The sequence below is a fragment of the Crocodylus siamensis genome, chromosome 3 (assembly GCF_052110815.1).
Source record: "Crocodylus siamensis isolate JL-2025a chromosome 3, ASM5211081v1, whole genome shotgun sequence".
NCBI lineage: Eukaryota > Metazoa > Chordata > Crocodylia > Crocodylidae > Crocodylus > Crocodylus siamensis.
The window spans coordinates 149,619,939-149,644,657 of record NC_143397.1 but is presented as its reverse complement, the minus strand read 5'-3'; the positions used below and the strand labels follow the sequence as shown (position 1 = coordinate 149,644,657).

At 41.8% G+C, this 24,719-nt stretch overlaps 1 protein-coding gene across 2 annotated transcripts in view; it reads left to right on the top strand.

Moving 5' to 3' along the window:
• The window catches only part of CTDP1 (CTD phosphatase 1), a 193,362-nt gene that overhangs the window by 117,545 nt on the left and 51,098 nt on the right, over positions 1 to 24,719 (top strand). The window contains exon 12 of one of the 2 annotated variants that reach the window (XM_090039533.1): positions 10,848 to 11,023. The exons of the other annotated variant lie outside the window; for it this stretch is intronic. Within the exon in view, the coding sequence (XP_089895659.1) occupies positions 10,848 to 11,023 (176 nt within the window). The remainder of the gene's footprint in view (positions 1 to 10,847; positions 11,024 to 24,719) is intronic. 2 annotated transcript variants of the gene reach the window in all.

Sequence of the window (24,719 nt, the reverse complement as noted above, 5' to 3'; positions counted from 1 at the left end):
CAAATCTACTTTAGTTATTAAATCCCTTGAAAGGGATAAATAAAATAAGTTGTTGCCTGTATCTTTCTCCTGTTGAAAGTTAACTCTACCATTGTAGTTGAAAGGTGCTTGATTCTTAGCAAAGCAGGCCAGATAATCAAGAGTATTCCCAATAGACTTAGGCATATGAGAAATAAATGTTGATATATGCCAACATTATCTGCCATTTTCAACCATCCAGGTAAATTTCTAAAGAGATGTGCCAGTGGCAATTTTGGGAGATACCTTGTACGTTGGTTGGAACGTGTACATTTTTGGCTCATATGTACTATAAAACACTGTTGTTGGCAGGTGCAGTGAACTGAAGTTGAGCATGGATGGCTTAGGTGCAAGTATAACCAGGGACAGTTGTATTCAGTGCCATCCAAAAGTGGTTAAAACTAATAGTACTAAGTTGTACTTTGTCCTTGACTGTACTTGCCAAGTTATTTTAGTGGTGTAGACCAGGCTAGAGCATTCTCTTGAAGACTCAGTGTCAGTTCCTGTTTTCAGTCTTTGCCTTTACACCCAAACTAAATGACTTTTTTGGTTTAAATTGTTAGAAAAATATTATTTATAATATACTTCATATATTTGGCCAGGTTTTAATAGGCCTGATGATAAATTAATCTTTTTGAAACTTATATGTAATACAAGAGACTTCTGCTCTTTTCAATGAAGAATTAATGGATAGAAAGATAACTTGTTGAAAGAGAGAGAAGATGCCTTATGTAAGAGAGAGAGTACTGAAGCAGTCATTTTCTTATGTTGCTTTTGCTCTATGATTCTAAACTATTTTTCTCTTCAGTTCTGCTCAGATTGTTGTTTTTCTGTTAAACAATCTTCCTTTAATATTATGAGGTCTGCAATTGTAAATTTTATTTCTAAAATTTAATCTCCCCCTCCCCCCATTAAAGGAAGTGATTTTTGTGTTTGATGTAACTGATGAGGTATGTGTAATTTTGGCTTTCCAGGAGATGCATAGCAATACAGTGGGTTTACGTGTGCTATCTATAAAGGATTCCCAATAGATGCTTTCAAATCTGATGTCTTCTAAGATAGCGGTAGTGGGTTTTGAAACGTTTCTTTCTTTAATATGGTTAAATGCTTATAAACCACCCAGTTCAAATTGACTATAGAAGTACTCTAGAGTGAGAGGCAGGCAAGGTTCTTTGAGTAGATATCTGTTATTAGACTAACTAATCTAGAGTGAGAGATGCTTTTCCAGTTAATATGGTTTGTTGGATACTGAAAGCGACCTTGTGCGAAGCCTCAGGTACTCTGCTAGATTTTGTAAAGTAAACTGCTGTTTTGTTTGAATGTGAAATATGTGCATGAAGAAGTAGAACCTAGTTTGTTCATAAGAGAAACAAATATCTTGTCTGTCTTGGCTGACCTGGGTTTTTATTTTTTGGCTTTTGTATTCAAGTGCTTATAGGAATTGTCAGAAGACTTTTAATTCTCTTTACTAAAAGGTACTATTTGTCATTTTGAAGGGAGCCTTGAAGCAGTAACCTTCAGGGATGAATCACTTTTCTTTTTTGATCTGAATCATTCTTGCTATATTATGTAAGCCAGATAACACTTTCTAAAGCAGCCACTACAGGGGTAACTAAATAAACAAAAAACATCGGGCTTTATAAATTAATATAAAGGCTTAATACCAGCTAAAAGTTCATTTGAAAATGCTATGAGATGCTTTTGTGTTAGACTACTGGGAATATAACACTATAAACAGAACATGTAGTTAGTAGCTACAGTTTTTATTAGTTTTATAACAGGTTTGTTGAGTTCAGATGCTATCATATTTACTTGAATCCAAGACAAGGATTTTTTCCCTTATCAGCATGGTGGGGGGCACCTTCATCTTGGATTTGAGTGCCAGCCTGGGGCAGGCAACAGCTCAGTTGAGCTGCCTTCTAACCTGGTTTGGAATCATTCATTTGGTAAGGGAAGGGGACCTTTCCTGTTTCCTTCCTCCCCCTCCCCACCTTACTTTCTGCTGTGGCTGCAGGGGTGCAGGTGGACAGGAGACAGCCTGGGCTGGGGCTATGCTGCTGCTAAGTGCCACGAAGGAGTAGAGCTTTAGCAGACGTTAAGGTGGACATGGCCAGGGAGTGGCAGGAGAGACGCAGACTGCAAGGGGTGGAAAGGCAGGATTCACGGGGAAGCAGGGATCAGTGGAGGCAGGGAATTGGAAGGTATAGGCATGGGGGATATGGGGTAGGGGTCAGGCAAAGGGGCATATGCTTGGGGGAAGGCATGGGGAGATGACGGAGAGGTGAGCAAAGGGTGGGGGTCTGGCCTCTGACCTGCCATCATTGCTTTCTCAGCCACAGCAGTGTGGGAGACCTAATATAAGATGACTTTCCACTAATTAGATTCTGAACATAGAAAATTAGAACAAATTTCTAATTTTCCATGTATAGAATCTAATTATTGCCTTAAATTTGAAGTAATCTTAGGTTTGGGTAAATGCAGTATTTTGTCTGTTTTGAAAGCTGAATTAGAGTCATAAGCTTGCAGTATATGCCATATATGCTTTGTAGCATGTTTGTTTTGTTTTATATTTTGTTTTATGGTTTATACAGGCAGTTTTATTGACTATGATCTAATTCATGATGTAGCAGGAGCATTTTTCTACTATAAGAAAATATCATATTTACTTTAATATAAAATGGTCCCCCATAATTAGGTTCTATATGTGGAAATTTTATAAACTTGTTACAGTTTTTTTCAGATATAGAATCTAATTATGAAAGGCTTGCTTTGGATTTTTGTTCCTTTCCAGCTGCTACAGCAGAGAAAATAAATCTGATGGGATCAGGTGCCCTTCTTTGCCCTCTGCCCCCCAGCTTCTTGCCCCTGCAGCCCTTTCTCCCCACTTTACTGTCGGACCCTGCTTTCCCCATGTATGTAGAAGTGCAGAACAAATTTGAAAACACTCTTTTTTTGAAATTTGAAAATAATGCCTGTAGTAATTTAGTTCATCCAGAGTGTGACCTTTTTTACCTTTTTTTTTTGAACCTGCTGCAAGTTTTAGCAGTTACTCCACAACCACAACTTTAAGCAGCATTTTGTACCTATTTCTAATATAGCATGTTCTATGCATGATACTAGTTCAAAGCAAAAGGGTTATGATTTACTATGTAGTTCATAACTGGGCCCCAGCAGAGTCAACAGTGTTTCAAGCTTTTGTGACTCCACAGCTCAGCAAGTGTGTAGTATTCCAGATACCCCCTACAAAGGATTTGTATGCTAATTAATTAGCTCCAAATTCATGACAGGAACCAGATGTTCTTGTTGCAAGTCCTGAGATCCTCCAGAAATTTATGTGCAAGTGAGGTGCAAGGCAGCCTGGTTCAGCTGTACCCCATGGAGGGCAGAGCCGCACTAATTGTATGCAAGAAGCTGAGAGAGGGGATTACAGGAGTTCGGGGTGAACTGTTTGGGGCCCCATTTGGTGGTGTCTGCCAGCCATTTAAGAAGGACCAGGAAATGACTGGGAAAGGGAAAGAAAGGTGCAGCTCAGCTGTGGGAGTGAAGAGGAAGTCTAAATGTATTCAGTTTAGTGGCTTGCCATGACCTGAAAAAGAGTTGACACAATGAGTACTGTCATATATTTTGTTCAAATGGGCTACACCAAGCTACCTTAGTGGTAAGTTCCCATCAGTATGTTTCCCCAATATGGGGCCTGTGTTTTCTAGACATGCTCAGTGTTAGATCCATTTAATCAGCTTCTAAGTTGGTTCCCATTAGCGAGCACATGCTGCTTTTGGCAGCAGTTTAATGATAGGGTATTTAATGAAGTTTCCCTGTATGTGAATGTAAAATGAGGGGCTTTGAGCCCCTCCCAGTCAGTATGGGGGAATCTTATATTTGAGTAAATATGCTAAATACCAAGGAAAGATTTTTTTTTTTCCTTCATTCTACCTTTTATAAATAAGGTTTGCATCTTAGTCTGAGGCATGCTGTATGTAAGAATCTGCAGTAAAGGCGGGGTGGTTCCTTTTTTGAGTCTTATTGTGTTTGTTGCTCCCATGATTAATAATGAATTCAGTAGTTAGGCACTTTCTGTCATCTCTCTTGGATTTGCTACTCTGTTCTCTTGTTTTTGTGCTATAAGACCAAGAGAGCAGAAGGTCCTGATTTCCCTTCTGTGCACTGCACAATTTGCCACCTTTTAATAGGCTCTCCTCTCATGCATCTTCTCCTTGTTCTGATGTTTTTATTTTTGGTCATATTGAAGACACTCGTGGTGTTTTGAGGTCACATTTTAGCTGCCCTGAGTAGTTGCTATGTTGAAGTAAGTTGTTACAGTTTCTTCACCTGTTCAGCTACTAGACACCACTTGTCCTTGACCACCAGTATCTGGGGGAACATTTGTTCACCAGAGCGCACCAAGGGATGACTAGGTCGAACGGTCATAAGCTACTACAAGACCATTTCAGGCTGGACATAAGGAAGAATTTCTTTACTGTCTGAGCCCCCAAGGTCTGGAACAGTCTGCCATCGGAGGTGGTTCAAGCACCTACAATGAACACCTTCAAGAGCAAATTGGATGCTTATCTTGCTGAGATCCTATGACCCCAGCTGATTTCCTGCCCTTCTGGGCGGCTGGCTGAACTCAATGATCTTCCGAGGTCCCTTCCAGCCCTAATGTCTATGAAATCTATAAAATGGGGATTTGGCCTTTAGGGTCTAAAATCTTTGAATGCAAAGATCATACAGCAAAGTGCAAAGAAGGTGAACTAAAAAAACAGGGGCAGTCGGTTTACGTCTAAGAGGTTATACTTTATTTCTAAGAGGTTATTAAACAGCCCTATTAAAGGAAGAGACGAAGTGCAATACTGCACACATTGAACACAGTAGCTTTTTCTTACGTGTTAAACCTGAAGCAGCAGAAATATAAATAATTAAATTGTGGCCGTCATGGGTTTTAACTAATACAATTTTTTAAATGTTCTCACTGGATGTGGTCTCTGCAGATTTACTTGAATTTTAGATTTAGACCAAGGGTGGGCTATTTGGACCTGAGGGCCCCATAGGGGGTTTTGTCGTGTTAAGGGCTGGGTCAGCATCCTTCCAGCAACAACTCTCCAGGACTCCCTGTGTGGGATTGGGCCATGGGCAGGCGAGATGTAGTGTTCGAGAGAGAGACCGGTGACCAAGGCCAGGATCACAAGGCGGTCCCTGCCTTGTGGGGGCAAGGAAGTAGCATGCATGTGTGGTGGTCTGCCTGAGCACTAGGTCCTAGGAGCCAGCCAGGGGTAGGGGAGGGAGGAGGAAGGCAGGGAGCACATGCAACAGAACATAGGGCTGCTTTCAGCTAGGATAGCCCGTGCCCACTACCCCAGCCCCAGCCAGCACATACAGCTTCTGGCAGGGCTGTTCCCAGTGTGCCTGCAGCCCCCTCTGTGCTGTTCCACTCCCTTCACCTCTACCAGCTCTTTCTCCTGCTTCACCACTCTGGGTGGAAGAAGCCTCAGCTGGGTGGCTCCTGCCCACAGCACCCAAGGCTCTGGCTCCAGCTCCTGGCTGCCTCACCCCCCACTCCACCACACCCAGCAGATGGAGTGGGTGGAAGGCAGCAGGAAACTGTAACCAGAGGCTCACATGCTGCGGCAGGAGCCACCCAGCTGAAGCTTACTTCTGGCCAGGAGCAGTGCAGTAGGAGGAGATGCTTCTGGAGGCAAGGGAAGCAGAGCAGTTCCCAGGCAGCTGCACCAGGAGCAGCCCTTCTGGAAGCTATGCGTGCTGGCCAGAGCTGGGAGCAGGCTGGTGGGTGTGGGCTAAAGCATGGCACAGGCTGCCCCAGGCTGGACTTGGCCCCATGCAGAGTGCTGTGGGCGCAGCTGCAGGCCAGATTCGACCCGCAGGACGTATTTTGCCTATCCCTGGTTTAGAGGCGTGCCTGCTGCACTTCTTTTATTTCCTTCAGAGCCACCTCCAGAGAAAGCACCAGAAAGCAGTGGTGTAACTAAGGGGGGCAACCCGCCCTGGTGCCAACTTTGGGAACAGGCAGTGGTGAAAAAAACCAGCTACTGGCAGCCATGTGTTCACAATTGTGATTATAGCAGCAAACAGAAGCCACTTCTGCTTTGCCCAAGGTCCCAGCTGCATCCCTACACTGCTGAAGTTATTGGGGTATTTTGAAGAAATTAGACATGAGGTTTACATAGGAAATGTGAAGTATTTATTATCCTCTAAAACATGTCTGATAGGTGTGGAACAGAGAAATGCTTCCTTGCCGTCTGATAACCACAGTCGGAATGTGGGGGAACATTCTTAGTTCGTTGGTAAAACTGCCCCATGGAGCTTTCTTTCATAGATCTGTCTGACATTCCTTGCTGCTGTGGTAGTGCTCTCTAGCCCACCTGTACGGTCTGCTGGAGGGATGGATACAACAAGCCATAATTCTTGTGTGACATTCCTAATCTCTTCCTCGGTCTTATTGTTCCTAACCTGTCTTTTATCTTCCATAGCTTACTCCTTCACCAAAAAAGGATAGATATGCTTGATCTCTTTTTCTAAAGCGGGGTGGTTTCTTTTACCTCTTTAGGAGGCAAACTGACATTTAATTCACTTCCTTTCCATAGAGACAGGTATGCATGCTGGATTAATTCCATGATAACTTGTAAAATTGACCTGCTTTCCTTCTTTATCCTCTCTCCCTTGTCTGGCTCATTTGGGATATAGGTAGGGAAAATGTGCTCTCTTGAACATACTTCAGCTGTTTATTTTCTAGAGCTGCAGGCTACTTTTTCATGCATTATATTTTAGGCATCATCAAGATGCAGGTCACTACTGCCGAGGAGTAAGTTGTATGTCTTCAGCACATGTTTTTCTTGCTGCTGCTGCTCCTCCTCAGTGTCCAGTGAAGTCAGTGATACAAGCCACACTTAAAATAAGTAACTGGACCGGGAGGTGCTCTCAGTAGATTTGATCATCACAGAAGTTGTACTTAAACCATTCACATCTTCTGTTTAGGACTTGCAAGAGGAATTATTCTATACAGAAAATTTTAGTAGTGTATTTGGCCCAATTCGGAAGGGGTGGAGAATGTTCTGTATGAGAAATAAGCTACTTTTGAGTTTTGGTCACCTGCGTCCTAAATTTTCCCATTTATTTCCACCGAAAATTAGGGAGTCACATTTGTGTGTTGCAGAGACCTAAAAGAAAATGTCCTGTAATACCATTTATTTAATGATTTCTCTTTTAATGCCATAATTGGGAAAATCTATAGAGTTGGTATATTGGCAAGTGGATCAGTATAAAACTTTCTGCTGAAACTGTATTAAAAATTCCTAAAATTGGTGTTAGTCATCTTAGAAAGCAGTACTTTGAGACTTCAGAAGAGTTCATTCCTTTTTATGTTCCATCCTATGCATATATGTTAAAGTGTTTAGAGAGTTAGAACACAACTTGTCAGGAAACAAACTTTCAGAAGATCTGATGTGGATTTTTGGGGTCAAGTTTTATATTATTGGAGAGTAAAAAAGACCTAAAATACTTCTTGAAGTCTTGAAAAATTCAACTTGAAGAAATAACATCCAGATCAGGTGGAGATACAATGGTGTCCCCCAGTTTTTCAGACATTAGCAAAGAGGTCTGGTTTGTCATGCCCAGGGATCCTTGTTTTCCCTGATTAAAAAAAACCAAACTGCAAATTCTCTGATTTTTAAAACCCCCAAAGTCTGTGATTTAAAATAAAAGATCACCCACAGCCCCTACCCCCTCAGCTCTGCCAGAGGGGGTCCCCCCCCATCTGCCAGGGCTATGTGGTCAGGGACCCAGGTCTGTAGCCCCCTGCCCCCCAACAGAAGACAGCAGCTGCTGCAGTGGAGCATAGCCCAGCTGGGAACTGCCTGCTGGGGCCTTGGCGAGAGATAAGGCCAGCTCCCTGCCACTGCATGTACTCTTGGGTCAGGGTGGACCTGCACCCTCCAGATTTGTGCACGGGGCAGGTGCCCCCTGGGGGCTCAGGCTTGTCCCCTGCAGGCTCAGGCTGCCACCCAGCTGCCCTCCCCCGGGGCCTCTGCAGCCTGGTGGGCACACCCTGGCACTGCAAGGAACAGTGGAGCCACACAGGAAAGCTTCTTGCTGCTGTGAGCTCTGCACTGCCCTGGCTATGCGTCTCCTGTGCACAGGGGGGCAATGGGGACAGCAGCACAGGGTTGTGTCCCATGCACACAAGGGACATATTGCCAGGGTGGTGCAGAGCTTCACAGCAGCAAACACAGTTTCTTTCCTGCACAGTTTTGCTGTTACCTGCAGTGTTGGGTCACATATGCTGGGCTGTGGAGGCCCTAGGAAAGGGCAGCATGGCAGGAGCCCAAGCCCATAGCAGGCATCCTGCCTTGCCGCCACTCTGCGCACAGATCTTGTGGGTGCAGCTCCTCCCCTGCACTCCAGGAGCACATGTAGCAGTTGGGAGCTGCCCCCCCCCCCCCCCCGGCCAGATGAGCCACCTGCATCCCCATCCTGCTCTCCCCCAGGGCCCTGCAGATGGGCATTGCAGCCCCAAGTCCCATACACTGCCTGGCTGGGCAGCAGCCTCAGCCCACCCTGGCCTAGCCCAACCCCTTCCCTGTGAGGGCCTCAATTCCCCTGTGCTTCCCCGCACTTACCCATGGGAGTTGCTCTCTTCTGGCTGCCTGGGGCCATGTACAGTATATGCACAATGGCATTCCCTGCCTGACCAGCCCCTTGCTGGCTGGAACTCTGCTAGGCTACAGAGGGCTTGTTGCAAAACTGCACAGGTTTCTCTGCTAAAATGAGAAATCCACATTTTACTCAGTAAGGGGAGGTGGGGAGGAATCCACATTTTACTCCTACATTCCATGGGAAACGGAAAACCCTGATCCCTCGTCATGCCAATCCGTATTATGTAATAGGATGAATGGGGAATTTATCGGCCCGGTGTGCTAATCCAAGAATGGCCATTCTTTGTCATGAAGCCCCTGCTGGTTAATTTCCAGCACTTTTCAAGTTTTCACTTTCTGATGAAGGACCCACTTATGTAGTAACAGCAGGAAGTGGCCCTCTTCTAGTCTGCCCTCTGCTACTGCAAAATCCATATTCCAGTTTGGTTGTGTACCGTGTAAGTTTTGCCACTCTGCTTTTGTGGACTTGTTTGAGTTAGAAGGGGTTGTAGCATTCATAGACATTCAGAACTGGGACCACACAGCCAAACTTTGTAGCAATTGTTGTTTGACTGGCTGGGAATCTTCGGAGCTTATAGTCATGCTGTTGGTTTATCTGCATTCATGCAAACTGGAGACTTGGCGGCTGTTCCTGGCATCATGAGTAAATTTTTTTCCCCAAGCGGAAATAAAACTAAATGGGGGCAATGGGATGTGTTCCCCAAGCCACAGAAGTCAGGAGTTGAGTATGGTCATTGTTTCCTTTCAGTTTTCCTCTAGTCGGAGTTTACTAGAGAAAGGGAGTTGGAATCCTATCAAGACAATGGTGTTCTTATGAGGTCCGTTGGTTCTGTTTCAGCAGTGAGTCTCAGCCAAGGTGTCCCAGCACCTTGGGGTGGCTTGGGATCCTTTCAAAGGTGCTGCAGCTTGCCAGATACTGTTTAGATGTGCAAACATGATTTGCAAGGTAAATCCAGAGATTTCAAATAGAAATCCATAGTTGTGGTCCTTCTGCATTCTTTACAAAAGAAAAACTGCTCTCCTATTTTTCTGTAATCCAAAAAAGTGAACACCAAGATCCAGAAGTTTATCCAGACGTGCCTCTAGCCTGAAAGAACCACTGACTTGCATAATAGCTCCGAATAGGGCTTTTTGGATTAAAATATTGGAACGTGAAAGGACTCTTTATAACGCTGAGCTGCTGTGGCCTTACTCCCTCTCCTTTGCTGTCTGCTGCAGTAGGTTGCTGTTAGGAGAAAATTTAAGGTTCAACAAAGCTCCAGCCACTTAGCCCCCAAAAGTAATCCCATCTCCTTTCTCCCTTCTCATGGTTTTTACCAGTTGCAATGGAAAGGTGAATGTATCATCATCACTTACACTTTCCTATTCCTTTTCCACCTGTAGTTCAAAAAGGAACATGTGACTTGCAACACATCACATTAAGTTTTGTTTTACTGGTTTCTGCAGCTGCAAACCTCTAGAATGAATAAGGGTGTTATAGGCAAACATAAAATGCCATGCTAACTTAAGAGCAACATTCAAACTACTGTTTATTGAAATGTCTAAATGTTTTGATACACTTGCCTTAATTAGTAAGCAAGTAGACAGAACCTCATTAGAATAGTATCTTCTGTATTTTCAGTTCCTTTCACACAGTTCCTGTCATTTGGTAAAGCCCTTCTTTAATATTAGGGTTTTAAATAGGGCTATCTGAAGTGATAAAACTGCTTGTTAACTGGAGACTTCAGTATCTTTCTTGCATAGATGACCAACTGTTCATTATTTTCTGGTAGTTTAAAGCATCTGTCTATTTAATTTCTCAATAACTTGCACACTTCCTATAATGATTTCTGTTTATTTCCTGATTATCCCAACTCAAGAAAAAAAAAATCAATAACCTTAAAGTGGAATGTATTGATTTTAGGGTACTTTAGTTAGTATACATCTTACGTAAGTGAACATAAACTTGAAATAATTCTATAATTTTTAATTTAAACAAAACATTGTGATTGTTGTGGAAACTTCTTTAAAGACCCTTGTCTTCATTTTTAATTTTGATACTTTTAATACTTTTATATTTTCAAGAAAATGGAGCAAGCAATCTATTGAGGCATTTTAAAATGCATATTTAAGACTACGGCTCTGTGAGAGTAGAGCACGTACTGACTCTTGACCAATTGGCAGGTCGATGACATCTTAGGAGAAGGCAGTGACGATAGTGACAGTGAAAAAAAGAAGCCAGAAGAGGAAGGAGAGAAATCGCAGAGTAATGCAACAGAGACGCTAGGAATGAAAACAGAACAGAGGCCTGGATCATCATCGTCATCATCAAGTGAAAGCTTAACGGGCAGTGCACCCAGGTATGAGTTCTTCAAATGTAAAAAGAAGTGTAAATGACATCTGTGTTTCACACTTGATGATTCCATCCCAGAATTTTTTTTTCTCAGGTTGTAACAACCTTTACATAATTGTTGAATTAAACTGTAGAATATTTTTTTTGTAAAAAGAAAAATCGAACCGCAATTAAGTGTGGTGCTTTGGGATGGATGTATGTAGATTATCAGAGCTGTTGATAATAAATACTTGCGGTGGATTAATGTCTCCATCTTTCTGAAAAGAATAAGCTGTAAAGAAGTGCCATGCTTATTCTATACTGGTTTTGGTATTAAATCTGATACCTATAGGGCATGTCTACATGTGACGCTATGTCACTGTAGCAACATGCTACGGCGATGTAGCATCAGCAGGCACAAGCTGTGAGGCCGCTGCTATGTTACCATGGCAACGCACTCCCTTGCTATACCACATTGCTATGGCAACATAGCGGCTAAAAATAACCATGTGCCACTGGCACAGCACAGTACAGGCTGTTCTTCACCGTCACTTATTACTTCTAAAAGGAAGTACTAAATGACAGCGCAGTAACAATGGTGCTATAAGGGCACGTGTAGACGCACTCATACTGCATAGGGAACGTTCTGGATCTTCTTTGAAATAGGTTTTTGGGGGTTTTTTGGAGCCAGTTATTTTATATCTGATGTCTCTGATGTAGTTGTGGAACCTAAATTTAAGAATGAGTTTTTATATTAGGAATTGATGAAAATGGGATTATATTCTTAAGAAAATGCTGTTAACCTTCTCCAGCCATAATATGGCTTTCAAGCATTTGTCTAAAGCAGTGGTGCTCAACTTTTTGCCCCACAAGCTGGCTGGGCAATGCTCTATCCATCTGTGGGCTGGATCTGGGCAGTGGGCTCAATCTGGTGCACGAGGCAGATGTGGTAGGGTCCAGTCTGGCCACACGGAGTGGGGTGGGGAGCAGCCTAGATCTAGCCACGGGGGGAAGGGAGCATGTCCCAGCCTGGACCTGTCCACGCTGGGGGAGGAGGCATGTCTTGGCCCCAACCCAGCCATTCAGGGCATGGAAACTTGGCAGTGTCGAAGGGGTGGCATTATTAATTTCCACCGCTCCATTGCCACCAAATTTACCAACCCAGGGGAGCCCTGTGTGCTGGATGCTGGGGCTCCACTTTTTACTTTGACCCATAGGCTGGGGGTTGAGCACCTCTGGCCTAAAGCAGGAATTGGCAGCATGCAGTAACAGGTCAAATCTGGCCCACCAAGCTTTTTTAAGTGGCTTACCAAGCTCTAGAACCCAGCAGACTGAGAGGCATCCTGAAGCACAGCAATGCTTTTGGATCTGTAGAAGAGCCATGGTGGCTGTGGTCGCAGTTTCTCCATCTATCTGGAGTCAAGCAACCAAGTGCCAGGCTGGTCTGGAACATTGTCCCAGTGCCTGCTCTGGTAGCTGCTATCTGGTATGTGTTGCAGAATGCACATGCAGCCACTCCTAGCTCTTTCATACACCCAGAAGTACACTGTGCTTTAGGATGCTTCTCTGTCTCCTGGGTCCCAGAGCTTCGTGTGCTGGGCACTGGGTGGCAGCTGCAACAACAGGGACTAGAACAGACGCTCCAGTAAGTCAGTAACCAGACATGGACTGGCAGAGCAATTGGGTAGTGATCAGTTTGGTGCTGTGCATGTTCAGTTGCAGCAACTGGATGCACTCTGTGGGTGTAGTTGCCAACTCCAGAAAAATTTTTAAACGAAAATCTGTAAACTTCTTTCTAACAACCAAACATTTTTAGTGGCATGTGTTTTATTTATTCCCACACCCTGATTGCATCATGCTGCCCCCAGCCCAGCCTACCGACCAGCCTTACTTCTACTGGTCCTGCTCCCCCTGTTCTGACACAGACCACTTCCACCTTGCTGTACAGCTTTCTCGGCTGCATCACCCCCTCCCTGTCCTTCCTGGTGCCTTGGACTACCTGGGTCACATGGCCCTGCCTGCCATCTATGCGGCCAGCTGTTACAGTCAATGGGTTGCAGAGGGAGGCAGCGTGTAGCTGGATGTGGGGAGGGTAAGGGGGCCACTGAGGAGGGCCCCATGGGCCACAAAGCCCTAATGGAGAACTCCTTGCAGGGCACCAAGCTGTGTTCCTTCTCAGACATAAGGTGGCACTGCTATGCTTTTTCTCTATCAACACTCGCATCCAGCCTCCTTCCTGTGACAGATCTTCAAAGAAGCTCACATATTCTTAGTTGTTTTATGGACAGCTCAATTTTTTTAGACTTTTACAGGCAAGCATTTTTAGCTGCTGCTTTTTTTTTTACTGTCTATCCATATGGGTTGACAACTTTTTCTGTGATTTGAAGTGCAGGGGGGCCTGCCTGCAGTCAGTGTATGAGCAGGGGCTGCCTGCCCCAAACATACCTTTGGTCTGCAGGACTGAAGACAGCCTCTTCCATGTAGTTTCTAGAGGGATGGAGATTACTCTGGTGCTGCATGCGTATTTCCCACTACTGAGAAGATGCAAGACATTGGTGCAAGTTCTGTAGTCCTTGTATGCGTGCTTTGTGAAGGAACCACCCGCTGTCACATTGCTGTTGAAGAGCCCCATGATAAATTATACGCTCTGGCCCTCCTTTTGACCTATTTGTGTTGATTCAGCCCCCCGTTACTGAAAGGTGGCTGAACCCTGAGCTAACGAACTGGAATTTTTCTTTAAATGGTATATAACAACACTATTTGAAGGAATGTTGCTGAAGTTGAATAGCTCTAAAATATAAGGCACCTCATACTTTAAGTTTGAAGATTCACAGAAAAGTATACAGTATCACCTTCAAGGCAAAGGTTGTAATATTCTTAAAGTTTAAAATGATAGTATTAACAACCTTCTATCACCAATTGCTAAAGATTGAAGTATAAGATGAGAGTGCTCAGTGGGCTTCCATTTGCTTTCTTTTTCAATTTTATTTTACAAGTATAAGAACTTCACCTTAGGCATCTTAGTTATCAGTTCAAAAGCTTATACTGCTACTATATGGTAGTTCGTGTTTTTAAAATGGAGTATTAATGTATATATTGCAGTCCTGTCAACCCATGGGATCCTCTCCATAAGTGGGAACCAACCTTTTGGCAAGTGTCCAACAAACTAGCCTCTCCCCTGTGTGAGCTCGATGCCGAATTATATAGGACTGAATTAAGCACAGGCTCAGACCTGTTCAATTTAAAACTTTTATTGTTTCACAAAGTCATAAACTAAAGGAGGTCTGTTGGTTCACGAGGTTCCCAAATCAAGCCCTTGCTCTCTAACCCGGAGGCTAGGTGCGGCTGCCTGATTTCAGTAGTCTCAGAACTGGTCAACAGCTCATTTAAAAGGAGTCCCTTATCTTTTTTTAGGCAAAAGATACAAAACTGTCCCCATGGTAGAAGTGAGGCCTCTAACATAACTTTACTATTAGTTATATATGATAACACTTATACATATGCATTTTCTAATTGTTACTTCTATTGGTTATTTAGTTAACTTATCTATATTATAATATCAGGTGATATGCTTTGTATTATAATCATTACGCTTCTTATGTTAATTCTTAATTACCTTTATATTTCTTATGCTAATTTTCTATAACCTAAATACATTATTCATCTATATGTTTTGCTGGTTTTTGCAGGGTTAAAATGTCAAAACTGACATAATATGCGGTTGTTTTTTCATCATTGCGGTTTAGCCATGCAGTTTCCTATTCTTAACTATGTAAGCGGCATGTCTGCTATTTTTATCATTGTTTAAAGGTCAGAAGTTCAGTATTTTCATCTAAGGGTCAGAAAGCGATTACCAGAATGTCAATCGCTGACCCCTCAACCTCCTTGAAGCATTCTGGGAATTTTAGTGCATTTTTTTTAATGCTAGGCCTTGCTTAGCATAAGCACTGTCTCACATCCCCCTTTGTAAGTGTCACTTCAGTCCCCTTCACCTGATTGATCTGCTGCTCTGATTTTTGCTCCCTGCCCTATCTGCTACTGTGCTGCTTGTCCCCTGCTCAATCTGCCACATGCCACACTACCTGTGTCACAGGTTGGTTACTTCTGCTCTGCATCACCTGTTTAAAAATAATATGGACAGTTTTATATATAATAAGTTCCTATGCTGGGTCAGTTTTACTACAGATTGACCTGAACACCACAATCCATGGGTTAAATAAGTGTGAGATTGAAGCCCTGGACTCTCAAAGTACACGATCTGTCTGGCATTAGTTTAGTATATTTAAGTTACCTGAGCCTGAGTTTTACTGTGCTGGAGGGGAACTTAACCAAATTTCAGTTAGATGGGGTGGTTAGAAATTTCAGGAGCTCAGTAGCAATCTTTGGAGTCACTGACTTGAATGTGTTGCACTATGTATAAATGCAAAACGGAAATAGTCCCCTTCTTCAAGGTAATTGTGCAACTAACCAGTTAACTGTGCAATACCTGTAACATGTAGAGGTGGCCTATGTGACTGCTGATTTTGTTTTATTCTTTATTATGGATTCTATCAATTTGCCAGGGATAGAAGTGAGACTCACTGGTCTGTAGTTCCAAGAATCACCTCTGGAACCCTTCTTGAAAATGGATGTTAATGTTGGCAACTCACCAGCATTATGGCACAGAGGTTCTTTGTAACAGCAGCTTATGTACTATTGCCAGCAGTCCTGCAATTACGTATTAGTTCCTTCAGAACTCATGGACTTGCCTCATTGACTTACAAATGTTGAATTTATTGCTTTTGTTCTCAAACGTCATTTTATTGTCACTTCAATTTGGTTTAATCCTTTAAATCCATCTCCTGGGAAGAAATGATCTGTTGTGGGAATTTCCCAAATATCCTCTGTAGTAAAGACACATGGAAAGAATTAATTTGGCTGCTTTGCTATGGCTAGCTTTTATACCTGGGTCATCAGATGGTCCCACTGATTCTCTGGCTGGCTTTCTGTTTGTTGTATTTTTTTAAAATCTTATTGTTTAGTCTCTCTTTTTTTTTTTTTATAAAACATTCCTCAAATTTTTTCTTGGCCCGCCCTATTATGTTTTTTGCATTTGATTTGCCAGAGTGTGCTTTCCTATTTTCTTCCTTCCACTTATGAATGACAGATAACTTTTTACCTTTGATAAACTCCTTAATGCTGTTATTAAACCATCCAGGGATTTTATTGGGTTGCATGCTATACCCTTTTTTGATTTGCAGTATACACTTTTATTGAGCTTCTAGTATGGTGCTTTTAAACAGGCTCCAGGCCGTTTACATTTTTTGACTGCTCCTTTTAACTTCTTTATAACTTCAATTTATATAATTTCCTTGTCTAAAGCTCAGTGTCAGCATGGTGGATATTTCAGCATGAACTCCCTCTTGCTAAAATGTTGAATGTGCTTATATTATGATCACTGTTACAGAGTGGTTGCCTACAGATACCTATTGAACCTAGGGTTGGCAAGCCAGTCAATTGACCTGTGAAATATTGTCAGTTGACCACTTCATGTGTTTTGACTGATCAAAGATTATAGCAATTCTACAAGAAAAACCTGGGAAGGTAATTCACCCAGAGAATGGAGGTAGAACAAATAAAATGAACGAAGGCAGGTAGGGAGACAACCTAGAAGCAGTGGACTGCAAACAGCTTGGATGTCCTACCAGGGAGAGCAGATGTCATCAAGCACAGAAGGGAAACTCCTGTGAGTGTCTGCAGAGTCGCATGATGGGATGGAGCAGGAAGTCTTGCCCTGCTAGGTACAGAGTAAAGAGTTCCTGCCGTGGAAAGCTGTAGTAGGGGACTCGGCTGACTCCTGGAATACTCTGATAATACCAGTAAAGCACTGAATACTTGCTGCAAGGGGGATAGGAACTAGAGCAGGGAAGAAGCTTGTTATACAGCTTGGTTTGGGTTTTTTAGAGCCAGAGTGCTTATGTTTTGTTTGAGTTTTGACCAGCAGTTTGGGTTTGGGACTGTTAAGGTTATGTGAGGGTCCCAGCAGTGCTTAAATAGAGCAGAGAGAGAGTGAGCACAAAGCCCAAGAAGGCCAGTGAATAGACGAGGCTAGTGTGCCTGCAGCCCAAGAGGGGCAGAGAATCAACAAGGCCAGTGACCCACAGCCCTAGAAGATGCAGAGAGGAGCAAGGGCCAGGGGCTCAGAGCCCAGGAGGGATGGAGACTAAACAAGGCCAGTGAACCCACACCTCTAGAGAGGGCTGAGAGTAGAAAGGGCCTAGAGCCCAAGAGGGACAGAGATTAATAGGGGTACAGAGGTCTGAATTACAGGCAAGGAGATAAGGACCTAGTCCCCCCTGGTATAAAGAACTAGGAACGTCTGTGAGGTATGGGCATGGTTTTAGGAGAGGTTGGAGGCTGTGAATAGCCCATAAGATGATGGGTGCCCTGAGGCACATGTGTGCCGGCAGGGCTGGCCTAATGAGAAGGATTGTTTGGGATTAGCAGGGTCTGAGAGGGGATGTCCACTGGCAGAAAAATAGACCAAGACTGTCTCTAAGACCTGTGGGCAGGTTCCCTTTGTTAAGAATATCAAGGCAGGGGAGACAAAAGCAAAGGGAAGGTACCTTAGAGACAGAGCAGAGCAGGAACCATACAGACACCAGGGGCATCACAGCCACCCCTGGGGTGTGGACCTGTTACAGGTAGATAGAAAACTGTCTGGATCATTGGGCTCAAAGGGTAGTAATCTATGGCTCAGTGTCTAGTTGATAGCTGGTATTAAGTGACGCCAAGGGTCAGTCCTGGGACCAGTTTAGTTCAATGTCTTCATCAGCAACCTGGAAGATAGCATGGAGTACATCCTCAGCAAGCCTGCAGATGGCACCAAGATGGGGGCAGTATTAGATGCACTGAAGGTTAGGCCTAGTATTCAGAGAGACTTCAGCAAATTGGAGGATTGGACCAAAAGAAATCTCCTGAGGTTCAGTAGGGATGAATCCAAAGTTCTGCACTTAGGATGAAACAATCCCATGTACTAGTAGAGGCTGGGGACTGAGTGGCTAAGCAGCAACTCTGTAGAAATGGACCTGGAGGTTACGGTGGACAATAAACTGAATCTGACAGTATGCCCTTGTGAAATGCTAACAGCATACTGATCTGCATTTTTGGTAGGAGCGTTGCCAGCAGATCAAGGGAAGTGATTATTCCCTTCTATTCAGCACTGGTGAGGCCACATCTGGAGTACCACATTCAATTTTGGGGCCCTCACTACAAAAAGGATGTGGACAAATTGAAGAGAGTCCAGCGGAAAGTTACAAAAATAGTGAGGGAGCTGGGGGCACGTGACTTCTGTGGAGAGGCTGAGGGAACTGGGTTTGTTTAGTCTGCAGAAGAGAACACGGAGGGAGGATTTAATAGCAGCCTTCAACTACCTGAAGTGGGGTTCAAAAGAGGATGAACGTGGCTTGTTTTCAGTGGTGGCGCATGGCAGAACAAAGGAGCAATCCACTTGAATTGCAGCAAGGAAGGTCTACATTGGATATTAGGAGAAACTCTCACTAGGAGGATAGTAAAGCACTGGAACACCTACGTTCCCCGGGCAGGCTGTGGAATCTCCATCCTTGTTGGTTTTTAAGACCCAGTTAGACAAAGCCTTGGCTGCGATAATCTAGTTGGTGGTGGTCCTACTTTGAGGAGGGGTTTGGATTAGATGACTTCCTGGGGTTCCTTCCAGCCCTAATTTTCTATGATTATGTAACAAATAATATTGTACTAGGATGCTGTGGGTACTAAAAATAAAGGATAGCACATAAGAGCATTTGGCACTTACCTCGCTAAGTGTAGTATTGATAATTATAGCATCATTCTTGCCTAATTGTAATGTAGAAAAAGCCCAATTCAAGTTATCTAAAAATACCTAGAGAAGTAAGATGTGGAAAACCTGCAGTAGAGAACAATGCTTCTATTTCAGATATTATAATCCAACATACTGTTATTGTGCACTACAAAGCATGTACTCTTGTTTAACAGCTCAATGCTTCCAATAATGAAATTTGCAGAAAACCATGGTGAGATGTTGCACTGGGTATTCTTTTTAGCTACATTTTTTAAGGAACAATTGTATGCGTAGCTTCTACTGTCTGCTTTTTAACTTAACAATATTCAATTTATTGAGTTTAGCAGAAATTTAGAGGCTTAATTCAAAAATTCCGTACAAATACTTACTTTTAAATAAAATCAAGTCTAAATTCCAATAAATGGTGGCAAGCTTTTGTGAAAATAATAGCTTTCCAAAAGTGTCTGTCAGTTTTAAGAGCTGAAAAATAATATCTTTTTGTGTTTCACGTTCTTTTATGACTTATTCAAGATATGGTGTTGTCTGTGCTATGTTCTGCATGTCTAGAGAATCCTTTAGAAATCATAGCTCTCTCTGTAACTTTATAAAATGCTGGTCTCTATCTATAGGCAGCTTTTCAATTAAAAAAACAACCATCTGCCTACACACACTGAAAAGTGAAGTTGGACTCTGTACTGTATAATAGATAACATAGAAATCAATCACTGGAAAAACCTGGTCATTATAATACTCCTCTACATTTATTCAGCCATATGAATACATTTGTTCAGCTGTATGAGGTCATGTTGTGCATAAGATGCTTTAAAAGGATAAATTTGAACAACAACTGTTTATTATCTTTTTTTAAGCTAGATATAAACTGAATATTTGTTCATAAAATATTTTTCTTTGTTGCTTGCATTCTTCCTGCATTTTTCTTTCCAGTTATTTCACTTTTTTTTTAAAAAAGAGAAGTTGAAGTAAGAGACCAGATCCAGCTTCCACAGAAGTGGAATTTTACCACAGGCTTTCAGTAGGAGATGGATTGAACCCCAAATGTGTCTAGTAAATGTTTCCATTCAGTGAGCGATAATGAAGTACATTGTTAATGTCCTAGAAACATCCTGCATTGCTTGTTAGTGTAATTTTTGAACAACTTGTTATAAATTATGAAAATCCAAAGGTACTTTCAGTAAACATTGGCAATGATTAATGGAATCTTGTATGAAAAAGCTTTTCAAGAGAGTAGTATACATTTAATTATGACCTTTTTTCCACTGTAAAGGCAACAGATGACCGTTTGGCTTCAGTTGATGACTTTTATCAACAGGAAATATCTAAGTAGTGGACTGATTTGATGTTTTCTTTACATGTTAAATTAATATTTTGTTTTATTTTTAAAGCTGAAACAGTTCCTGCCATTTAATTGTCTACAGTGAGAATTAAGTGGATGGGTAATGCCAGGATTATTTATCTTAGTTTGACATATCTTGTACCCAGTGTGAACTTCAAATTTACATACTCTAGGAGCCATGCAAGGGCAAAATGTATTGAATGCTATTTTTGTACATCAGTAAGTTCTCAAAGTAATTTTAGTTCATACTGTGAGGAAGATCAGGTAAACAAGGATATGCCACTGAATTAAAAAAAAATTGGCTGGAGGAATGGACAGCAAGGAGAAAGTAAGTATTAATATTGATAAAAACAAGTTGTGTGTGAGGTAATGAAAGGTCTGCATAAATCTCAGTAAGGAGCTGAGTGTGGTCTTAAGTAGTTGAAATGTTAGGATGCTAATTCAAGGAGCTTTGGCAACTAAATGGAAGAACTTTAACTGATGGTGCAGGATGTGGAGGTTCTGGAGATAATGCGCTAGGGTTATTTTGGGGGTAACAAAACTAGGGTAGACAAGCATTGGGACTGGCATACAAACATAGTTGTGTCTGGTACTGTTGCAGAAAGAGCAAAAAAATGGTGAAAGAGAGAGGGTGGCATTATTTGTTAATGATGCAACAGACAGTAAGGAAATAAGAAGAAATAATATGGATAAAACAGTTTGTCTGAGTCTAAATCACTTTAGTCAGAGAAGTTTTATTGGGGTAGTGCTGGGACTCTATTATAGAACCAGAGTCAGATTTAGGTATGTACAGAAATTTCTGCAATATTAAAAGTCAGTTATGCTCAGATTTCATTCTTGTAGGAGACGAGCTTCTCAGAGAATGCTGGAAGCAACTGCCAACAGATTTCCCCCCCCCCCCCACTGAATAGTTGTTGGATCAATAAGAAATGATGCTGTTTTAGACTTTGGTTAGTTTAATTAGTTAATTTGTTGGTTAGTAATGAGGACTCCAAAGGAGAGCTGGCCATGGAAGATAACTTTAAATGGAGTTGTGATCTGATTCAGTTTAAATTCCATTGGATGATAAATAAAGTTACCCCTGTCACTGGGGTTCTTGATTTCAAATGGGCAAACTTTGACCTAAGGGAATTAGCCAAATTAACTGAACTGAAGAACTTTGGGACTTCACGTATAAGGGAGGCTTGTAATTGCCTCAGAGGTGCCCAGCTAAAGGTGCCAAAACTATCAGGGATTTGTCAAGCAAGTGGGGGGAAGCCTTACAGGGAAGGGCTAAGTGAATGAATGACCACCTCAGGAAAGGTATTAGAAGTAGACAGAGAATCTATCTGGTATAGAAAAAGGACTTTCTAGCAGCACTTAATTATCAAAAATTGGATCAATAAAGAATTGGCAAAAGCGCGGCTGATCTAGACCTTGCAAAGAATATTATATAGAGAAAATGCCTTTGGAACTTGAGGACAGGAATAATAGAACTGGGATGAAATAGTGAAAAATGCAAAGGTGTATATCTGGAGACTAATAATGAGTCCTACTATAAGCTGAGAATTCATCAGTTGGGAACTATATAGAAGCAGAAGGATTTGAAATACTAGTTGGCCATGGGGCAACTAGTAGGTTGAGGGGGGCAAAAAGCAAATGTGATCTGGGAATACATTGATCAATGTCTTCCCTGTCTCAGCAGGGATGTATTAATACCATTATATAGGTACTGGGGTGACTTCATCTGGAATACTGTGTGCAATTCTGATCACTGATATTCAAGAGAGATGAACTCCAACTGGAAGAAGAGCAAAGAAGAGCTACTAAGCTGGTCACTTTCCTTGATCAGTCTAGGGGTTCTGTCTAGTGCCTCAACAGGGACACTATCTAGCCATGTTTCCAGCAGGTGTTTAAAAATACTATTGGTATCATTTAGAAGTACCAAAATGTAATAGTGTGAAAGGCAAAGATATTTTTGTGAGTGATACCTTTTTATTGAACCTTCTGCATAGTTAAGGTAAACTTAGTCAAGCTTTCAAATGCAATGCGTTCTCCTTCAGGTCAATTAATAATTATGTTTTCTGAGCCATTTTGAAGAAGTCCAGTGTAGAGTCCTGAAAAGCAGCTTCTGATATTGGTCATTTCTGGTAAAGTTACAACATTTCATTAGAATATTTTTTGGTCAGCGAAAATATTTCACTACATAGGAAACAAGATGCATCCTGATCTTTTGTGGTACTTCCTGGTCATAAAATAAGAGTTCTGCTCTTATATTATGGACTTGAATGTCCAGAAGAAAGCTGCATTGCTAGCAATAATAGCTAGTCCTGTGCTAATGCTGCTTGCCTTTCAGAAATTAGAGCTTCCTTTATAGGCAAACAGTTTGCAGGGGGAGGAAGCACATTTTTCCTAAGTCTTTTAAAAATAAATTTTTGCATGAAATCATACTAGAGGGCAGCTATGAAATGCCCATTCCAGACACCTTTGAGAGCGTTTTATTGAGACAGTAACTATGCATACTTCATTTTTATGTCCATTTTTATGTCCATCTTTGATTTAGGAATACACAGGTAAATGCTATAAAAAGGATCATTTTAATTTCTTCTTTGTTATCTCTAAAACTTTAAATATAAAATTAAAATTGTTTTCTTTCTTTCAAAAAAACATTTCCTTCCTTTTTCACATACCAAAGTTGAAGTTGCTCAAAGTTTTCTTCAAATATTTCAGTCTTACATTTACTAAATTTTTGTCTACAGAGTGACAAAGACATCTGCTTTCCAAAAAGGGTTCAATCTCTGGAATTCTGCATGGAACAACACTTTTATCTTGCTTAAACTAAAACTATTTTATTTGTTGACTAAGAAACATCTGTAAAAATTCGATATGTTCAAAATGTCCTCAAAGTTTCACTATTTCTTCAAATCCGGATTGTTTCTCAAGAGTTTTTTTTAGCTGTAACTGTAAAAAAAAATCTGGTGTGTGTGTGTGATATATATATATATAAGAAAGCTAGTGTAATTTAAAGTACTGATTCCTCTTGTTGAGTAGTGGCGTGCTCTCAGGAAGAGGGGTATATGTGTAGGAAGCAAGTGTAGCTTAAAATCTCAAAAATGAGATTACTGACACTTTTTTGGAAATATGTAAAGGCTTTATACAATGCACTTTTAACTCAGTTTCTTGCAGAATTCCTTAAAATATATATATACACCTCTTTATGTTCCTTTCGCAGTTAAACTTATTATACGATAAGAAATGTTATACAGGGTTAAGCCACAGGTCTATCTAAGCAGAGAGCAGATGTTAAGGGGGGGCAGTATTTATAAATAGAGTCCTATCCAGACTGGTCTCTCTCCTGGCCCTCTTCCTTGCTGCTTCTAGCATTTGGAGGCCTAGGAAGTCTTAACTTGGGTGTAGTAGATTTACCAATATGTCAAATATCCACTAATGGGCCTATTCTGCATGAATTTTTATAATCCTCTCAAAATTGGTTTAGCTGCTTGCCTCTCCATCTTGTAGCAGCGAGTTGCACAAATTAATTACAAGTGTGTTAAAAAGAACTTCCTTCTGTTTTTTCAACCGCTCCCTAGAAATTAGATTGCATGTCCCTTTGTTTTCATATTGAGAGATGGTAAATAAATAAATCCCTGTCTACTCTTCCCACACAATTCATTAATGTATAGATCTCTGTCATGTCCCTCCTCAATCATCTTTTCTTTAAGCGGAAGAGTCCCAGCCTATTTAGTCTCTCCTTGTATGGAAGCTTCTGTAGGCTGTGTGTAGATTATCCCTGTTGCCCTTCTATGCATCTTTTTGGCTTCCATTTCCTCCTTTTGGAAGGAATCAGGGGGGACCCCAGAACTGTAGTCAGTATTCAAATCATGGGTAACACTTTCTGGGGTTTTTTTCTATGTCCTTCTTAATTCCTAGTGTTCTATTTGCCTTTCTGAGTAGTGCTGAGCACTGGGTTGTTGTGTACAGTTTTCTGAAGACCGCAATTCCAAGCTATCTTTTTTTGGAGTAGGAACAGCTAAAATAAAAGCTATCGTTTTGTGGATGCATCTCAGGTTTTCTCACGTGCATCACTTTGCACTAAAGTGCCACCCTGCCCTGCCTTCCGTTTCACTTTTACACTTTCAAACATTAAAAGTCATTTCCATTTTGTTGTCCATTTATTCAGTTTTATGAAGTCCTTCTGCAGTTCTTCAAAGTCAGCTTTGTTTTTTACCACACTGAGTAATTTCAACAATCCACAAACTTTGGGGACTTCACTAGTCATCCTTTCCCCCCAGCCTCTTTCCAAATAATTTTATAGTATTTTAAATAGCACAAACCCTTGGGGTACCCCACTGCTTCATTGAGAGAGACTAAATACCTCCTCTTTGCTTCCAGTTCTTTAGCCAGTTGCTGATCCACAAGTAGACTTTGCCTCTTATTCCATGATGACCTAAGTTCAGTAAGAGCCATTGGTGTAAGACTTTGTCAGAAGCATTTTGGAAGGGCAGCTACACTATATATCAGCTAGACCATCCAGATGCTTGTTGATGTTTTCAAAAAATTCTAGATTTGTGAGCT